The sequence below is a fragment of the Habropoda laboriosa genome, unplaced genomic scaffold, assembly GCF_001263275.1.
Source record: "Habropoda laboriosa isolate 0110345459 unplaced genomic scaffold, ASM126327v1 scaffold469, whole genome shotgun sequence".
Taxonomy (NCBI): domain Eukaryota; kingdom Metazoa; phylum Arthropoda; class Insecta; order Hymenoptera; family Apidae; genus Habropoda; species Habropoda laboriosa.
In genome coordinates this window covers 415,541-437,158 of record NW_017100616.1, presented here as the reverse complement: position 1 = coordinate 437,158, position 21,618 = coordinate 415,541, and the positions used below count along the sequence as shown (strand labels likewise).

The 21,618-nt window shown below is 38.9% G+C and overlaps 1 protein-coding gene across 1 annotated transcript in view; it reads right to left on the bottom strand.

The window, feature by feature from the left end:
• The window catches only part of LOC108576718 (mannosyl-oligosaccharide alpha-1,2-mannosidase IA), a 99,633-nt gene extending 78,342 nt beyond the window's left edge, over positions 1-21,291 (bottom strand). The window contains exons 1-3 of the mRNA XM_017939773.1: positions 21,258-21,291; positions 15,840-15,940; positions 13,073-13,288 (exon numbers count right to left, since the gene is read on the bottom strand). Coding sequence (XP_017795262.1) covers positions 13,073-13,288; positions 15,840-15,940; positions 21,258-21,291 — 351 coding nt within the window. The remainder of the gene's footprint in view (positions 1-13,072; positions 13,289-15,839; positions 15,941-21,257) is intronic.
• Between the last annotated feature and the right edge of the window lie 327 nt (positions 21,292-21,618).

Here is a 21,618-nt window from a genome sequence, read left to right as displayed (position 1 = left end):
TGAATACACTTAACGATGAAAATTTTTGGAACTTTGGTAAAGTTTCAGAGGTGTTTGAATGTGGAATATTTTTGAAAGGCTATACTGAAATTTTGTGTTATTGTATTATTCTAAAGAAAGAATATATACCATTGGATAATTCAGCGGAAATGTTATTTACACCACGGTGCAATCGAATAAATTACTCCGTCGAAAAACTCGATTCGCCCTATTTAAAGAAATCTATTTTTCTCTTTTTCCATTCAACTGAAAATACACATTTCATTCATGGGTCGGAGTTTGCGAAGAAATTTACTGCCTTTTTTATCTACCGTAAACCGGTATAAAACAATGAAAGTGAGCAACGAACGTAGCCGTCGGTGGGAAAAATGGCCAAAAAGGAGGCGAACGAGCGGACGCGTCCAATATATTTCAATCAGAAGCCGTTCGAATATTGGCGCGCTTCGAAACGAGTCTCTGTCACTTTTACTGTTTCCCCAACTACCTTTCTGGGAAACCGGTTGCAACCGCCTGCATCCTGTAAATTGAGGGACAGTTCGGAACTCTTTCGTAGCTTAACAAAAATTGGAAATTAAATTATACGGTATTATATGCTACAATACAGTTCAGTATAGTGTATTATAAATGTTACGATTATTACGATTACAAATTTTTTAAAAGATTCATTCATTGAAAATTGATTTATAGCATTTGGTGAAATAGAATCTTTCTAAAGAAAAATATGTATATGTCCCATTTTGCGAACAGACTGTTAATCTAAATTTTGCAAGGTACAATTTCAATAGTGTCTGTTGCCTTTCATTTTCAATGCCTTGAATGGAACCCAACCGTACGATACAAAATAAATGATTCTTCGTCTCGTGTCCCGATACACCCTGTTATTCCGTGGATTCTAAAGGAAACGAGAATAGTCGGAACACCTAGCCGTCAGGCCTTAAAGTTGAATGAATCGACGTGAGAAGGCGTATTGATATCGATACTGAATCACAAGGCTAATCGTAACACTCCTTTGAGAGGCCCTCGCGAGGATCAATCGAGAGGCTGATCCTTTGTGTTTACATAGTTCGAGGATGTCATTTTTCTTCTTAACGATCGGTCGATTGTTGTTTCCAACCATCGATCAACTCCACTACGATGTTGTTTTCATTCTTATGCACGCGACACCTGAAGAATTGGAGTTTCAGATATTTCACGGGGGGATCCTGAGCCGGCTTGGCAACTCGAATCATTGACTTTTATGTGTTTCTCTGCTGTATTCAAACGGTATGATTTATGACTTTCGTTGTGATCTGATAGAGATACGAAGAAACGTGGAAAATCGAGGGGGAAAAAAATAAACACCGTGTATAAATGACAAGTAAAGGTATAATGCAAATTTTCAAGGAAAAATCTCGTCTAATCGTACAAAAAGTGTACCTGCGTATGTTATTGTTCTTCGTTTGTCATAGAATAATAATGAAGAAGTTGTTCTTTGAATTATTCAAGAAAATTTTTATCAAATGTATACATATAATAATATACGACTTCGCTATATCGGTTCTTCCAACTGTACAGTGCATAAAGTGTCGCAGCAACGAGCTCTATGGACTCTAATACACGTTGAGGACCTTAATGTATAGTCGGTGGAAGAAATATAATACAGTATTTTTGATCAGGACTGAATCAAAGCAAAAGCATACTTCATGTAAAACTAAATGAGATTTCAGGTCTTTATATTCTCAGATTTCTATCGATTCGCTTGTCGATATTCTCGAACGTGTACCAATCGACTATACCAATCTAAGGTCCACCCTGATATAAATAAAAACTTCAAGTACCACTGTTTCACGACAACATCGTCGACACCAGTTGAAATTTGTACACCAATCCTTGCAACAACTATCAATACAGATCCCAATAAGTATGTGGTTCTTCGTCGTTTTTATGATCGATTCAACGATACAGAGTTTCCATCCAAATTCGCCTAATTTATCAAACGTGAGAGTCAACCCACTGGAAGGAAGTTCATTATCGGTATAGCGTGTCTGGTTTTATCGAGCCGCAACGGTTGTTTGTTGAATTATCGTCTGGCTAATTTGAGAACATAAACGAAACCGACGCGCAATTTCGCCGGCCGCTTCGAATCGGTCCTGATGACGGGTTTCAAGAGTCGTCTTGATTAAAGCACGCGAACAGGAGTGAGGAGAGAAAGCGAGCGCATAGAGGTGGATTAGTAGCCGATGACTCGGTCCGATTTCTCCTCTTCCTCTTTCGCGGGGCCACACGATCCATAAAGGCACGACGACGCCGCTAATTACAGTGCTCACCGGATAAGAACGCGGTCGGAATCAGCCGCTGTTACGGCGTCCCATAACTTGCGCGATTAGCCTACCCATCCGTGGGCTCGTAACCCCGGCCACAGCCTGGATTTGACGTGATCCTGATTAACCTTTTCAACCGCCTGATAAATACCTTTCCGGTGCATGCCAGCCCCTGATCTGAGTTTCGGGGGCGGCTATCCATTCGCTTCAACATGCCTGATGCGCGTTGAGTGGTGCGGAATGTGCGAGAACGTGCTATGCAAGATTCCCAGACAGATTTTTCCGTGTTAGACGTGTTTGATTAGCTTTTCAACGTTTTACCATCGTCAAGTGGTGTCCTTTGTTTCTCTTCGTGTCGTTTGTAGTCGCATTGACAGCTTGTAGGAGTTGTTAACAACGCAGAAAGAAAAGGAAAGGAAGATGATATGAATACTTGTATTGATTTGGTGTGTTTTATGGTGTTTATGTGATTTGTCAAGGTATGATGAAGATATTCTCGTTATAATTAAAATTACAGTGAATTCTGTTATACTTTGGATTTTTATCATTCGATGTACCTTGGTTGAAGAATATTTTATTTGAAAATAATTTGACAGATTTTTGAGTTATGTATTTGAGAATGTTTTCTTAAATTTCTGTATCATGTGTCTCTTCATATCACTTGTGTGTGATGTAGAATTAAACAGAATATTCAAGATGTTCTTTTCTTTTGTGTCTATGATGAAGAGGAATATTTCTAAATGTTTTCTCGTGATTTTTCGCATGTTCCTCGAAACGCTCACGGTTCGTATAGTCGGAGGCGGCAAGGTCAACGTTCAATGGCAGTAGGTGTCTCTGAAGGCCGACAAATAAAACAAGCAGCTCTGTTAAAGGCGTGCCCGGACCACAGTTGATCACAAAGGTACCGAAAACGGCGGGTCTCCCAATGGAAAGGGACTTCATTAAAAATGCACCGGCAACTTCGATGCGCGCACTGTCTCCAGAAACAATGCCTGCACGAAATATGCAGCCTGGCGTCAAGAGAAACGAAGGTATACACGGTTCCACTGGCGTAACACGTTTTAGTCGGAAGCATTTCTTTAAAACACATGTCCCTAAAGATATCACGTAGTTGAAAAAGTCAAATTTTCACAATGATTTTGTATCATTGTTGAAACTATTCAAATCTAATCTATATAAGCTAACAAGTATCGAATTGCATGCATTGCTCAGGCTGTTCATCTATTGAACAGCTGAGACAAAAATTCGTAAACTTTTTTATATGTTTCTGGAACTTTATGGCAGAAGAATATGTAACATAGTGAAGATAAGACATTTTTAATTATGAAGAGAGTCACGATCTTCTTCGTATTCTCGAATTAGAGACAAATTTTTGTCTAGAAGACCATTTATTTTGAAATTATTCGTCCTCCTAGGTATCGTCTAAAAAATCGTCAATATTTCTATTTTTTTTTTAACCTTCTTAAGTTGATTGTTAATTTTCCTGAATTTTAGAAGACTTCAGAAGAACTTTTGGATCACTTATACGTACAAAGAAAGTTCGTAAGAATTGCTTTACACTTTCTCAACGGATCATAGCACCTGCATAAAGAGTGACTTCAGAAAAAAAACAGATCTTATTATACCAGTTAATTTTCTCTCGCCACCATTTCGTTCCCTCTACAACAAAACAAGAGCGCTCCATAATAATCTTATATTCTTCCGACCATCGGATCCCCTTTTTCTGCACATTAACCCTTCTTCTTCATGATGCAGTGCACTCTCCATAAAGATAATTACACGTACAAATAACCTTAACGTACTACCAAAGGGCCTAACCAAAACCAGCTACCTATTCCAGATACGGTCAACACCTCGCTTTCAAGCTCCATAATAAAGATGCCTAACAAATTTCATTCCCTTGCTCGTTATTTTCCTCAAAACCCCTCCACTAATCGCGACAAATAATATCCAGCAACGTCTGAGCAAACTCACAATATACTCCTTTCTCCATTTCTTGTCATGACTCAACTATGCAATATATCGTCTATTAATACATACGTGGCAAAGAATATCTTGACTCGTGTGCCATCGTCGACACTCTGTCGATCGGTCATCGCTACGACATAAAATATCGATACTGTCTCTGTGCGATTGATGAAAATTCTCGTGAAAGTCACTATCTGACCGAAAGTTATGAATTGGTAGCACGTGGTACGACTCTCACGATTTTCTAGTGGTGAAGAAAGGGTTAACTTGTAAACAGAAATGTGTAGCAGCCAAGGAAAAATTTGAGAGGCTAAATGGGAATAGAAGTCGCGATTTACTCCTTTTGATGACTATGGAGATCCAGATCCCACAAAAGTATATCATTTTCGAAAACTTACAACTTTCTTTTATGTGACAAACTATACGTGCGTATGCATATGGTAGCGTCAGGTACCGGATTTGGTATCGGTTGCCTTCCATTTGGTCCACGTGGGCCCGAGCTAGCGCATAATGTGACGCGCTTTTTCGTTTTAACCCGCGGCAGTTAGGACCAGGGTGCAGCTTCCTCGTCGAATTTATCGCCCGTCCGAATCGCGGACCAGTCCATATAACCCGTTCACGATCGGTTCCCACCTCGAGAAGAGAAAGAGAGAGGGAGAGAGGCCACGGAAGACGTTCTCCGTCTCTCCTCCACCTTCGCTTCTCTCTTCACGGTTGTGTTCCCGTATGCATCGCCGGACGCGCACTGTTTTCATTCTTTTATAAATCTTGTAGAGGGTAATATATATCGGCGTACGGGTGTATTCACTCGCGGCCGCGTTTTATGCGGCCGTATCCTTTTTGCATACGCGCCGCATTGAAATTGATTTCGGCCAGTCGACGGGGTGCGCTCACGGAACGGCCACCGGAAGATTAATACTAGCAGCGCCCCTCTTTGCTCGCTGCTTTTTTAATCCGGCCTCTCGTTACCCGGCCTTCCAACGGCCAAACACGTGGAAAAGCACGCCTCGAGCCATGCTACCGATTCGACGAGACCCGCCGCGCGATTTTCGAAAGCGACGCGCCGTGTTCTTTTTTTTTCTTTTTTTCCCATAGTGACGCTTTTATCGAGGGACGACTCAATGCGTGGAAATGCAGGAGGGAATTTCCAGAGAATACCATGTTGGACGATGTTAGAAGATCTCTATTTTTACGTTCTTCTTTTTTGTTTTTTAGGAGGGATTGATGTGGAGATTTGGGTGATAGGTTTGAGAACATTTTGGTTTTTGAGAGAGTGAGATGAATTTTTGGCAATTTGCTGCGTTGAGAGGATGTATTGATGTCGGTATGAAAAAATGAACAAGTATGAGTGTAATGTGATTGAACTGCGATGCTCTGGGAATTAAGCACAGCTCTTTCACTGTGTGATATGTATCAGGAAGATTCAAAGAACCTACCATAATCTAATATGAAATTATTTAAATTTATTATCGTTCCTTTCGTATTAAGGGTTAAGAGAATTTTGTGTCCAAAATATTTAAATATTTTAGTTAATTAACATATGAATGAACATAGAAATATATGCATTTATCATATGATCATTTCCTTTCGTAATTTTGTCAAATACAGCCACAAAGTTAATTTTTTTTTAATCCACGAAACAATAAATTCTATCACTCCATGTATGTATCTCATAATATACAGAGTACAGTAATAAAAAAGAAAGTACTACAATTTTTATTATAGCTCCAGTTTCACTTCCTATAGTTAGAACGTAACTTTGATCAAGGTTTATAAAAAATTCCAAGCATCGTTGGTCGTTTGAAAAGGAATTTCATATTACAAACAAAGTGGACGAGAAAGTTGCAATAATTTTAATTGGAAACACGAGTGAAATAAGCGAGTAAAGTAACTGCTCCCTCGTAGTTTCCCTTCTCGTTTTGTTTACTGCGAATGATACCTGTTTTTCTGCACCTACAAATGGAACGACCGATAACCGGGAACGGAACTGTATTTGATTTAATTTAAAGGGGCGATTCTATTACAACTATGCTTAAATATTGCACACTGGGTGCTTACGTTACCTACGATCAAGTTTTAAGGTATCGAGCAACCTAACGTGGTTCCATGAAAACCACACTTTCGTGGTTTCGTTTTTCAAGCTGAAATTCTGCTACACAGCCTTCATTGTTAATTACTGCTTCGAATTTAACGAACAATTTTAGAATGTTACTTTGAAATGTTAATATTTATCTAAAATACAACGAAATTTTATTTCATGGAATGTTTAAAATACGATAAAATTTCACTCTAGTTCACGATTAGTTCAGGCAATTCTATGTTGGAGGGTTTGTTCAGAGTACGAAAGATATTCACATTGAATATTCAATTTCACCTCGATACCACTTTAAGTGGCCCTGTTTTAAAATAATTCCTTGAAATGTTGAAAATATGTAAAATCAGGATCCACTCACATTTTTACAATTTCTTCGCGATATTTTTTTCCAAATATTTTCTCCACTGAATACATAATTAAATTAGAAATGATCCTTTTTTTCTCTGAATAATCGTCAAATCCGTATTTTTTACAAACAGTTTCTCTCCATTTTTATTTTCTCTTGTGTGTGGTATGATTTTTTTTTTCACCAACTATAGTTTTCGAGAGCTAAGATCACGGAACAGTGTTGTTTCGCTTTGAAACAATTGCGGCGGGAAATAATTTGTTGTCACAAATCCGAGACATTTTTGGCAGTCGCGATACAATGAAATTCGATATTTTTTTTTTCTGCTTGTGTTGTGTGTACAGTCATGCGTCTACGTTCGCAAAGTGGTTTGCCCGGGAAAAAATTGTTCCGCCGGAAATAACTGACTGTGTTTGAATCACAAAAGCAACAACGGGGTTACTTACGCCGCTTTAATGGAACAAACGTGTTTGACGATGTTTTTCTGGCCGGTTGCCGGGTCGTTTCAAATGAAAACCAATTATACATATAAACCTCAAACATACAAGATTTGATGTTAGAAAATAATACGTTCCTCTTCGTTCTTTTGTTCCCCAGATTAAATATGACTATGAACGAAATGAAACTGATCCTCGAAGCAAAATCCTCTTAGAGTATAATAACGCGCGATTAATATGAATTATAATCGTAGAAAAATGTTGAAGCATTCAGATCAAATTTCTCCACGTTAACGTCCAATGAAATTACTATGATCGTCGAGGTCGTAAATTTTCTCAAGTGTATTAACATAAATTTAGACGATTATCGCTGTGCAGAAATGTTTCAAATTTCGTGACCTCAAAAGTTTCTTTTCTTATTCAGAATTTTTTCAGAAAATTATAAAACTACGAAGGTCTTTTCTTTGTTACTACCAAAAATTTCTATATTCAACAATATCGAACGCACAGTATTATATTTTTTTCTCTCAGAGGAATCAAAGTATTCGTTGACAGAAAAGGTTCGTAAGGGACGAAAAATAGATATTTGTCTTAAGGAAAATTTGAGGACACTGCGTGAAGAATGGTAAGCGAATTGCACAGGTGTGAAATACCATTGAGGAATTCTGGCAAGAGCAACGGAGCAGTTTCCGTGTACGAGTTTGCAGTGCGGTGAAGTGACTAATACGAGAAGTTATCCGTTTAGGAATCCACCATAAATAGTTGAGGTTGGCACAGACCAGGAAAATGTTTGACGTCCTATTATCCATGCCAGGAATCGAAATCCCCCCCAGAATATTCCTTGGTGAAGCCAAATATTTGAGCAGCACCGCGGATTCGTCTCTCAATACGCAACCAAGAAACGTCTTGTGTACCCGAGATCGTACCTGTCGCCCAACTTTTACGATCATGCATAACACTTTATCAATGGGACAGAATTGCACGGAAATTTCTTAATTCTGAGTCAGAGGGATAGATAAATCTTTCATTGTCCTTGAAGATAGTAATTCCTTCCTACAAATAGTCACAACAATTGAAATTTAAATGAGAATCGATTTAAAAATTAAAAACACGAAACAAGTAATCATTTCTTTAATCTCAAAAACAATATTCACCCGACTATTTAAATTTTATTCCAACCAAATTAAACTTTGTCTAGCAATTCTTGAAAAACATCTTAACCCTTTCGTTACGATACGCTTATTATTCAACGTTGGCACAAAAATACCTATGATTAAAAATCAACTGAATTTTGGTACTGCCTGACTTTCTGTCGCCAGAAATATTTTATTAGCGAAGCACAAAAATAAATTAAAAAATTCTAACTGTGTGACCCCCGTGGCGAAAGGGTTAAGCATAAAACTCACCACTCCTATCAAACCGACTTTCCAACTTTCCCCCGACCACAAAACCATAAGTACCGAAATTCAATTGAAACCCAATCCTACGAAGAACTGAGCCCCAAAAACAACACAACTTCCAACACCCTTCGTCGCGACGATATTAATCCATTCACCCTGGCTGTCTTCGTGTCCAAACAATCTCCGACTGTAATCAGACAGAAGACGAAGAAGCAGAAGTAAGAAGTGGCAGAAGCAGAAACAGAGCCCGGTTCTTTACGTACTCGAGACGCAATTATACTCGAGACGAGTGTGTCTTCCGTGGTGCACAGCTGCGAGCTCTAGTAGGCACGAATTCCGACAGGGTGGTTACCGGTTAATACGGCAACTTATCCATTTAGGAATACGGTCTAACGCCGCGGCAGAGGGGTTGGTGTTCGCGTGGAACGAGCATCATGAGGGGGGCAGAGGGTTGAGAATCGCGCGAAGAGGCTCGAGAGAGAGAGGGAGGGGAGAGGATCGAGAGTTTCATCAGCGCAGAAGTAACGCGACTGTTACCAAGTTCGGATAAACCGAGGTAAGTTCTCTGGCTGGTACTTACGGGACTGGTTGTCTAGCGACGAAAATGCTCGGACAAAGTTTATTCCCCGCTCGCGAGAAACCCTCCTCGCTGTTTCCTCACCGCCTCCGCAGCCACCCTTCTCCACTCCCCCAAAGGAACAGCGGGGACACTGATTTACATAACGATTAAGTTAATTAACGAGCAGCCGCCACGGCTGGATTGTTAATCCTGGTCGCGAAAGGACGAGTCGCGTCGAACTCTCGCGTTCCGTGGTGTTTCACGTTCAACCAGGGAGAATTATTAGCGGCGCGGTAGTGTGTCGACTATTTCACTTGTAATCGGGCAACTTTGGCGAAATTAAGACCGATTCTAGGCTGTCTCCCTTTGACTTTGCCGCTCGGTGAACTTGCAGAGGAACGTTTCCAAGTGATAATCACTGATATTGATGAAACTTTGGTATACCGTAGTACTGAAAAAAATATTTGACACGTATTTTTTTTTATTGGCAATCGTTCACATTGAAGGGATGAAAATCGCCATGAAAGATGAGCAAAATAAAATAATTTATTAGTTTACTTCTATTTTTCAAATTTGTTGAAAAATGCGAAATTTAGTTGAAAGTACAAATTATGTTTTCATTATAAATTGGAAGTTCTGAATTAATTACATTCTTTAGGTAGATTAAAATTTCAGTAAAAGTATGCTTCAAAGGTGTTAAATGATTGAACAGTTTCAAGGGAAAATAGGATGAATTTAAAACGTTCGAAAAATTCCAGGGGAATAATGATTTTATATTTGATAAGAGTAGAAGAATTAAGCAAGAAGTTACAATTGACGTGTTTCATGAAATATTTCATCGAATGGTAGAGTTAGAAGGAGAAAAAGAAAGTACCTAAAATTTTCATTGGAACGTGAGAGATTCTCGTAAATTCAATCGAATTACCACTGTCAACGTCGAAGACAATACTTTTCTCCCGCACAGTTACAAGATAATATAATAAATCGAAGAAAAAAAAAGAAGTGTACATCTTCCGGGCCAATGCAGCGTCGCGAAATACGTTTCTCGATATTCACGGAATGTGGAGTCAGTGCATTATACCGTGGAATTTTCATTTATCAACTGAGTGAAAGAACAACGTCGACAAAGGAATGTCGATATTAATATCGCGGTGCAGACAAAAGGCACGCGAGGGGACAAAATTGTTCTTGCCGTAAAAGCAGAGAACTTACAAGTATTAAATTTCTTTGAAACCATCACGATTCGTTTCCCACTATGTGTTTCATATTCCACCATCCATGAGAGTGTCTTTCCCTCTCGTATTGTCGCACTTAACATCCTCGGTTTCCGTTCTAGCCGTGTCCGCGAATACTTGCACATATTCTCTCAATTTAATTTTCTCATTTAACTCGCGTGAAGCTTAATATTGTTATACTTTTCAAGATTTCGTTATTAACATCGAGCAGATTTATAAAGTTTCCATCCTCGACCTTTATTATCTCTGTAGTATCGCTATTACATTCAAACAGATCAATCTTTCCAACAAAGTTTCATCGAAAAATCATTCGAAACTTCTATTAAAATTACTAGAAAATTGATTGTTTATAAAATTCGATCTAGAAGTTATAGAATATTCTAAATACAGCTGTTGGAAAAGCGAGACCTTCCCCTTTAATCGTCGTGCAAAGATAACTGTAATTTTTCATACGTTTACATCTCCCTCTCGCTCGCACACTCGGACCTTTCACTCGCACGCATTCGCTTCCCTACCCCAAGCGCAGCATCCTTGCGCTGGTCAGTGCCAGACGCTGAGTCAGGGTTTTTTTTTACTATTACTACTACTACCACTACGCGACGTACGCGTTTCCAGGAAACAATGTAGGTCATGCGAATTTCACCCGCCATTCATATTCTGCCCCGCTCTCGATGCTAAACTTCGAGGTCTTGTAACTCTGAAACGGATTGAGCTATCGACGTGAAACAAAATGCATTTTCAAAGGCGTGATTTTCTCTACCTCCTCAGATGGTTTACGTTTACAATTTTTTACTTTTTTTTTATACGTGTTTTTTTAAACGTTATTAACATTATTTTACGGTTACGAATTTTAATACGCAAAATTATGATTATAGCCAAATAGAAAGAATAAAGAAAATATGTGTATTGAATGGTAATTTTTTTTATAGAGAAAGACTATGGTTTAAATTAATAGTGTTATTTATCTAAATTGTAGTTTATTTTTCGGTTAAGTTAACTTTGTGAAATTTATCTCATGTTTCATTTTCACGAATTTTGAGCATAAAAATGGTGGTTCCGGTGTATTTCTACGTAACAGAAAAATTGAAAGTGTCGGTTGATTTACCGTGAACACGAGAATTAATCCGACAGCCGCGTAAAATACAGAATGTTCAAAGTGGAGGATATAGCCAGGCTTGGCTCAGGAATTAAAGTGCTTCAACGCGGCTGCTGCTCCTTGCAGATAAGATTCTCATTGTCCGTCAAGGTCACGGAATATTTGTTCGATCCTGCTCTCTCCTCTGAACGGTTTTGATTCTCCAAGGATTACCTTGAATCTCTGTGGGAACTCTTTCAGTACCGAAGAAGCTCCTGTTTTTGCTATTTCCGCTTGTTCATCCCCTTTTTCCACCCCGACAATTTCTCACAGATATTCGACTCGCTGTTTTGCAAAATTAATGCACTCACCGCGCTTAATCTTTTGCTTTTATCTTCTAATTAAATTCCCATATAATTCAGTTTTGTAATGAAAATTAATTTATCAATATTCTTCAATATAAAACATCTAAAAAAAAGAAACATTTTTTCTGTTTTCCTCCAATTACAAAATCAAAGTGAGCAAATTTAATACATTTTCACGTGATCACTAATTAATCCTGCAATTTAATTTAAAATTCAATATAACCACAGAAGTATACATCTCTTTTCACTGAAACAAAATTTTACAAGTACTAACTAAACAAAAATTACTAAAATCTTCATCAATTACATATTGTACCTATTGTTTATAATGTAAATCGTACTGTTAATATGTTAAGAAATAAATTCTCCAGGAACTTCGACGACAATTTTCATTTGACAGCATTAAGATACCACCGATTGACTGTCTACAATATTCTATTTCCCCTTTAAGGACTTTCTCATAAAATTGTCGCGCGACGATCTCGAGGATCATCGGGCTCCCTCGCCACGGCTCGAATTCACCCTCGACGGAAAATTGACGAGCGAGGATTGTGACGTCTTACGACCCCCGGCTAGAGTAAACACATTTTCGTGGAGTTTGGCAAGGAAAAATCGAGCCTCCGCCGATTTCAACGCGACGTGAGCACACACTCGAATGTCTGCGTTTCGTCGGAATTTGCAACCCCCGACCGAAGGGGGAACTCGCTGAAATTGCTTTCGATGTGTGCGTTCGAACGCTTCCCCTTCCGATATATCTGTTTATCGAGAGATCAGCACCGTGCCGGTTTTTTTTTCAATCGAAAAAGAACCACCGAATTTTATTGAGAGTAACCTTATGTTTCAGATGAGAGACACTTTTATATAAAAAATAAGAAGTAATTACTAATAGGTAGAGATATTAATTTTTGAGGACCTAGAGAAAATAATTTATTGAAGTGATAATTGATTTGTTGTGAAATTTTGTTCCTAAGATTTTTTAAATTATACAAATTATTAGAGATGTTAAATATAAATTATTAAGAAGCTACACTAATCAGTGCAGTTTCAGAATTTTTTAAACCTCACACGAAGTGAAGGAAATTATTTTGTCCATTTGGTATAGATAGTTTATGCATTTAAATTGGTTATTTTGTCGGTATTACGCGGAAACTTGTACACTGTTAATTTTAATGTATTCATGTCACGAATTGGAAATGTGTTTCATCTTTAACACTGGAATAATCGAGAGTCTGAACAGTTCTCCTGGAATATTACAATTTTCCAAGGAAAACGATGAAAAAATAGGTACTCACGATATCGAAGTCTAGATTCTCGGCGATCCAGTCGCGGCCCTGCTTGAATTCGTCGTGAAGACCCATGATGTAGAGAGTGTCGAGGCCATCGACGATGGTTGCACCCATATTCGAAGCACCGAATATGCTGGCGCTGTGACCTCTCTTAGAGATCGGTCTCAATTCGTTCTTTCCCCAAGCATACCTCACGTAGTTGTCCCAGCCATGTTTCATCATCTGCAAAAGAAAAAAGTGAACAGTGAGAACGGACAATTCGACACAACAAATCTTCATTTACGAGAAATTATGAGATTTAAATTACAAATAAATCTGTGGCCCGAGTTCTGTTTTATAAATTTCCACTCCGTTAATTACTATAAAATTAAACATTAAAGTTATTATGTTACTCAACGAAACAAAAATGAAAATTGAGATTAGACACGATAAATTTTTATTTGTGACAAATTACGAATAAATCTGTGGTCCGAGTTCTTTCTTTAATTAATGTAAAATTAAACATTGAAGTTATCGTGGTATTTAAAATTAAGGGAGAAACATAGATTAAAGGAGGAATTTCACCGTATTTCACTGACTTCTCTCGTTCGACATTCTCAACCGTGTTTCTAAATAAATTCAAGGGAGTCTTCCGTCTCGATTTACTCGGTAAATTGTTTTCAGGCAATTTTCCGCCGCATCTGATGTCTTCCTATACATCAATGACGACCGTAATTATTACCATTCTCCAGCAGCTTTGTAAGTGAATGAAATAATGGTTGGTTGCATCCTGTACGTGTTTACGCTGGTAATTACGCGGCAAGATGAGTTTTCAAGTAAAGAGCGGTGAAAAACTGACGCGTGGCTAGGCAAGGATGCCTCCGGGTCTTCCAAGAGGTTCACTTCAGTCACGCTGACAGTCATTTGTTCTCTCTTTCCTCGTTCGAGCCTCTTCTTCTTCGTGGTTTCTTGCATCGAAGGCACGCTTCCTTCTCAGAGTTTGTTCTACCTTCGTTGAAATGTACAGTGCTTCTTCGCGGAGATTTTTCCAAGAAAGATACCCGGTTTCAATGGGTTCCGAGAAACGAAGCTTTTTCTTTCGTCCTTTTCTAGCTTTTTTTCAAAAAGCAAACTTCAAGACGTTACACAGTGAATTGTGCAGAACTCAATTTCGCTATTAAAGCTTTGTCTCGTTTTCTTTAAACATAACGCAGTTTGGATATTTTTCATGGAGTACCGAGCTTTTATTTAATATTTCTCATAAATCATAAATGCAGTAACTTGATAATATTCGAGAGAATCGTAAAACCAATTATATTACCAATTTATATAATTACAAAGCCTCAAAAGTCGATAAAAATTCAACGAATTTATGAAATTAGCTTTTCGATAATTGTACAACTTTCATTTATACGTCAGTTATTAAATATTAAGAAAACTGAAAATTTAATAATTTAAAAATTCCAAAAAATGCTTTGCAGTGTCATTCGACTAATAAAAAAAATTCTCCAACGCTAAATAAAAACCTTGGAAGCCTTTGAAACCTGCCACTTCGAGCTGAACAAATAACGTACACTGTCGAAACGCAGTTACCCATTCGAATAAAGTACAAAAGGCCCCCGCGCGAAATATAAACAACGAAGGAAGAAATTTGCGGACGCTCGTAATTCTGTTCGAAAGATTCATCAAACGCGTCGCGGTGGACAGAAATAATGGACGGATCCCTTGGTCGGTGGTATGGGGCAGAGGACAGCAACGCGAATCGTACCAAGAAAAACGAATATATTAGCCTGTCCGGCCGTTCGTTGACCATTATTTCCATTCTCTTTGATTTTTCGAGCCATTTGCTGGCCTCCGTCAGTCCGCGGCCGCTTCATCACGTTTTTATGGCGGTATAATTCAAGGGCAGTATAATATCTGTGGGCCCTGGCTGGTGGCACCAACAGAAGTGAGTCCTTCTCTCTTGGCCTCTGCGGTCATCCTGGGTAAAAAAACGATAAATCGGGGGAGCGGGAGGGACAAGGATCAACGAACGCGGTTGCGTGGAATTTCTCTTTTTTTCCCAGGATTTTTCTTTCTTCTTTTTTTGCACGAATGCGGTGATATTCATGACGGATGAAGATGGAAGGAGAAATTCGGGAGCAAGTGCACGCAGTAGAGTTCTTCGTCGATGAACTTTCGCGGGTGAGCAGAGAAAGAGAAAGAGAGTGCTCATTGTGTGTGCGCGTCTGCTACTTTGTTTCGTGGACGGAATAATTTCGCGGCACGGAAGATTCGATGTAAGCAGATTTTGATCGAGTTTTAATGCGACGCTCGTGTGTAGAGAGAAGGTTTTCGCTACTCGTTCGCTGCTCTCGCCAGATTCTCACGTAAATTATTTCGTCGAGTTAAATTGTACGGTTGTAAATTGGAGATTTCGAGGGAAGGAATTTTCTAATTCACGACTGATTGAAAAATGGTGCCGCTGGAACGATGTTTGTGAAGAAACAAGGATGAAAGAAACGTGGAGCAATTATGGATGTTCACGAATCAGAGATTAAATCGTGAGATGATAAATGGTGATGTTGAATTTGCGTTTTCGACCTCTATCGAATGATAGTCTTTTTTTTTTAATAAAAGGGATAAATGCGCTGAATGAGACGAGATCTAATTTTTGAAATTATCAGGTTGAATATTCGCGTATCAGTTGAAGGGGATCAAAGTATTTCTGCATGTGTGCTTTCGAAACCTCATTTTCCAGCCTCGTTTCTCAATCAAATTTCTCTTGCTCCGTTTCCAAAGTCGCTTCTTCAACGCGTTTCAATTTTCCTTTCTGCTGTTCCAAAGTTATTACAGGAGCATACGGGTTTAATAATTTGCGGATGAAAATCAACAGTGGAAAATGGTTGCTGCTGCCTTTCGTTAACGATGCACTTTGCAGATCAATTTTTTATCAATTTTCTCATATTTACTACATCGTGTTTGATTTTAAAGGCTTCAATTTTAAGATCAGAAGTTAATTAATAATTCAATTCCAGTGTAGCTTCTCAAAAGGATTATTAAATGGGAGGAGAGCTGATACGGGGAATTTTGCTGAGCTATTAATGGAAAATACCTTTCGTTTTATAAATGTCATTTTTCGTAGAAATTCTTTTCTATTACAAATATTTATCTATGTATTGGAAGAAGAGCCCAATTTATAAAGAAAAAAATACCTTTCTATTCAACAAAAGTAAAAGCACTTCTGTTGTTTCATAAATCTCCACTTAATTCAATTCTCCTTCTTTTCTCACTGACCAAAAATCGAAAATTTCTCAGTATATCAATAACATACAGTATTTCCTTCTACCTTAAATTATTTAACTATCCAAAAATAACGACTTTCTACGGCAAAAATTTTTTCCCACGCAAAGAAACGCGGCATTTTCCCGTGAAGCCAGCGGCACGAAATCGAAGCAGCATAATCTCGTAAGAAGAGGACGGCGAAGGCAAAGTAGGAACAATCTCAGTCGAGTCTGGCAGCCGTAGAAGGGAGCGACATTGCAGAAAATTGCAGAAGGCAGCCACCGTGGCTAGTGGTGGCGTGAATCGCGACGTTCGATCCTTTTTGTCGTTATCCACGTAATCGTAGCTAATTTGTTCTGCGGCGACCGCAGGGAACGTGAATGGGACGAGCAGCTCTCTCTCTCTCTCGTTTCGTCTTGGTTCGTAATCTGGTTAACATCCGTGTTAGGATTAAACCATTAGCCTGGCGGGAAAGGATACGGAAGGAACAAACAGGGAAGTCTGAAACCCATGTACGACGTGCGCGGTCTTGTTCGATTATTTCTCCTCTGGTTACAGGATCATGGTGAAGCCTGATTTTAACGATTTCTTGTTGCTCTTTCAAGAGGTTGTATAAACTTGTCGAAGTTCCGTGGAATTTCAAGGGGGGATTCTCTTGCAATATTTCAGATAGCTCAAGTTGCATGTAAATTAAGCAATTTTGATGTCTCGATGAATTATGGTTCTTTTCTTTGAGAGGATTAATCATTGTTAAGAAGATTGTAAATATTCATGGAAATTTGATGGAATAAAACAAGAATTCTCTAACGATTTATTTAGAACTTCGAAGAAGAAATGTCGAAAAATAAGAAGTAAGGCAATGAAGAAAATAAACATTTTATTATCTCAGATTTTTCAACAAAAACAATTAATGTCTTCTATTAAATATTTACAGATACACTAAGTTTTTCAAGACAATTAAAATAATTTAAATCCTCGCCTTTCTTCTTAATTTCACCGAACTACAAAGTATTGTGAACAAATAGTTAGGCAAATACTCACGACCGGTAATCTATACTTAATTCTCCAGACAGCTTCTGAATTTTTCAAAAATCAGGAAGTTCAAGGAACTGAAGCAATCCGAAGAAGCGAGCTTATTAAAAAGAAATGTCTCGTTAAATTCTTAAGACACGGTCCTCGTTTAATTCGCGCAGGTTAACGAGAGAGAGAACCAAGAGAATCCAGATACTTTGCACAGTGCAGTAGCGAGGGGCAATTTCCGCGAATAAGCTCGCGGAGGAAGTGGCATCGACGGGCCACTCGAGGGAGCTTCTCTTCTCGAGCTTGCGAAAGGGAAAATTTCTTTTCACGGGAACGCTGGTGCGCGTTTTCATTAATAAACAAATGGCGAGAGAGGGCCGCGCGGGAATCGAAAAATATGAGCACGCACGCACGCACGCACGCACGCACACAGAGAGAGAGAGAGAGAGAGAGAGAGAGGGAGAGAGAGAGAGAGGGAGAGAGAGAGAGCGTGAGAGAGAAAGCCTCTTCGCTTGGTCGATTGAGCATGCACCGGTCGGATAAATAAAATGAAAAAAAAAAGAATAGTGAGAGAGAGAGAATAAGGGGAAAAATCGACTCGGAGGCACTTCGATGCGCTCCCGAGAATAGGTGCACACACTGCGCAATACAAACGCGCCCATATACGCGACGATGCTTCGGGGATCAGTCACCGTGTGATTCGATTGATGAAAACCGATTTGCTGGAGAATTGATTTCTCCGCGAAAAGACGGGATAAACGCCTTTTTGCCTCCAACCGTTCATTTTTATCAATTTTTTGGAATACCGAACTCGCAGTAACTTTTTTTTTAACGAATGTGTACGGTGCTCTTTGATACTTGTTATTTTGATAAACTTGAATGAGAATAGAATAAAATGTGATGTAGGATTTTGTTCATTTCGTAATTTTTAATTTTCACAAGCTATTTTAGAAATTTATTATAGTTACTGTTTTTTGTGGAATATGAATTTAATATTCTGAAACAGACCTCTTTTTCAATCCAATATAAAGAGAAGAATATAAGATTCTTTTACCTTGCATTCAATTTCATTTGTTCCTAATTTAACAGAATTGAACAGAAAAAGTAACTAATTAAATCGATAAAGTCTTGCTATTTCAAAGCTAACTAAACGCACCTAGCACACACATCCTGACAAACCTAGACGCGAAAAAACATCCAGCTAATTCGGCAAACGTGCACAAGGCGGCTTATCGAATTGCCGCTGCTAACAATTTATCTTGTTAAATATCACCTGTTTGACGTATCAACTAACAGCTATTTACAAAGCCTGCGTTGCCCTACAAATAATTGCCCGTTTGCTCACGTTCGAGTAAACGGCTTTGTTTACCCATCGCGCCAAAATTAATTGCCAATTAATTCAATAGCGTTCACCTTTGTTCATAAAAACCTCACAAAAAAAAAAGAAATGAGGAGAAAATGAAACTAAAATGAATTTAAAACAAGGAAATAAAAAAAGGAGCAATAAAGGATCAAGAATTATTTTCCATCAGGAAAATAATAAAATTGACCTTAGCCGAAACGAGCGATCGTTTCGCGTGCACGATCGTTCTCTAACCGGTCAGAGACTGAAACACGCTCCGCGTCCGAGGAACGTAAAATCGTCAATGTGTCACGGTGGTGCAGCAGGGTGCACAGATACCCGGCCGGATCGCATAAACGCACGAACGCAGGCACGCGTGTACGCGAGCTAGCCACTAGGAAACTGAATCTCCCGGCGATATACATGTATAACTGTACTTAACCTGGCTGCGGTTTTATTCCCTCCCTTTATTTCCCGCGGTTTTCAATTTACGTTATTTATTGCCCGGCTGGCCAGCGTACCAGCCGTGTCGGCGTCCCACAGTGATTTTACGAAATCTGCCATCGAGTCTCCCCCCCCCCCCCCACTCTCTCTCTCTCTCCCCCCTCTTTCTCTTTTTCTCTTCCCTTTTCATTCTTTTTCGCTCGCAGTTTTTACCCGTACACTTCTATCTCCATTCTGCACGATGCTCGCGTTTTTATACCTCTCGGTTGTCCCGTGTATATCAATTCCTCGATTCTACATCCCCCATTTTCCCTCCCTTTAATCCCGATTCTGTTTCTCGATTTGTTCCTACAGTTCGATTCTATTTTTTAGCTGCGCTTTGTTTATTCCCCCTTCGATTCCTTCGTTTTTTCCCATGTTCTTCTATTTTCATTTTTCCATTGTACTTCCAGCAGAATGAGAAGCTACCTTTCTCTCTCTTAGTGTGCGTGTGCCTGTTTGCTTCCGAGAAATTCTCTCTTCTTTTCGTATATCTTCACCTCTTTCGCGTTCCTTCTCTTTATTTCTTCTTTTCACCGTTCTTCCGTGCATACATCTCTCTTTGTGCTTTTGTATTCCAAGTGTATCTCTCCCACACGCCTCTTCAATTCTATTCTTCCTTTCTCGCGTGTTTATCTTTCTTCGCTTTCCATTTCGTACACAGTTCTGTTTTTCTCCTTTTCTTAGATTCACATACATACGTCACCCTCTTTTCCATTATTTCCATTTTTCTCCGGATTCTATTTCATTCCGTTGGTCCTCTCTCTGTGCTGTGTACCAACGATATTTTTCGGCGTGACGCCCGACCCTGTCGCCCAAAGATCGAGATCGCGATACCATTTAAAGTGTCGCCTTGCCCCTCGTAAAAGGCTTAGACGGTTTATGATTCGCCCGACGCTGAGATATTACGCGGTTTCGCCGCGAGAGCCTCGCTCGCTCTGCTGGCTCCATTAAATTTCGCAGCCACGCAGAAGAATGCAGGCCCCACTCGCCTCCTCTCCCTGTTCCGGGTATCCTCCACGGGGTTTATTCGTTTCCGATAAGGCTAAAAATTCGGGTAGAATTAGCTTCGGCAATATAGAAGACTCTCTTTCTTCGCTAGAAGGCAGCAGGAGATTTTTTATCTCAACTTTATTTCGTGGAAATGGAACGACGATCAAATTTCACATTTCGAATGGTATAAAAAGAAGAAAATGTAATTGTTAATGCTTAGGATTTTTATGGTAACAACTGGTTTTTTGTAAACAGAGTTAATTGCTTTGAAGAGTGACTGTTTGATGAAAATTTCTTTGCAAATTGAGGGAAGTTTTTTTAATCACCACTTTGATACCTAAATAATCTTAGTGATAATTTAAATTTACTGCTATCATAAAGCATTGGAATAATAAATTAGCCACGTTGCAATAATTTGTAAATCATCTTTTAATTAATTTCAACATGTTAACGTTCGATTTTCATATTTCCACAAACCCATAATTCCATTTCATAATTCCACAATAAACATAAGAAACCCATGCAACACCGAGTAGCTTATACTACTGTTCTAAAAAAAATTCCAAAGCAATTTAATTCAATTTAGCAAATTTCAAGATTATTTCGCTGGAAATGAAAATGAACAACAGCCATGAAACGCGATGTTAGTGAAAGTATCAACAGTTCATTCCCTGCAACATCTCGGTTTCAGTTGTTCGTACATATTAAGAAATTATCATGGAGGGTGGAGAAACTTCTTTAATAAAAGATATTCGTTGAATTTTATTTCTGCTCGCAGGATACACAGCTCACGATCTCCCTTTGTATCCAATGGGGGAATGGGCAAGTTGTGTTCTGACTCGTTGGAAAAGTTTCGCCCTTTTTCTCTCGTTTATCGGTGTAAGTGGTTTGGTGGGATCTTCGTTAAAAATATCCTGGCTGGATCTTCGGTAGATTGCAGGATAGCATGAAAATACGACGAAACGTACGGTAAATATCGTACGATCCGGACTGATGACAGAACAAACAACGAGCAACCAAGAATAGGAAACATCCGGATGGAAAGAGAGATTCCCAAAGGTACTTCGAAGCATCCGGAATTTAAAAGAATTCTACCCTTGACTTCGTTACCTTTATCTACCTCGATCTTCTTCTTTTTCTTCATCTTCTATTTCTGCTGCGTAACTTCCCAAAGCTGTTTGAATCCCGTTACTTTTTTTTTCTCCAGCAAGTAACGGGGAATTTCATTTATCCGTCAATTTAATTATCTTTATCAAGATAATCATACTACTCGAAGCAACGTAGAATTTCACGCATTTCTTATAACGGAATTAACTTGGAGATGTTGATAATATTAGCGTTGGAAATTGATTTAACTGCACGCTAAACACTTGCTCATTATGCAACTTCAAAACTAATATGTTCGTGTAGTACCGCTCATATCTTACTCGTGATACATTAAACACGGTATTACATATATTCCAACCAAACC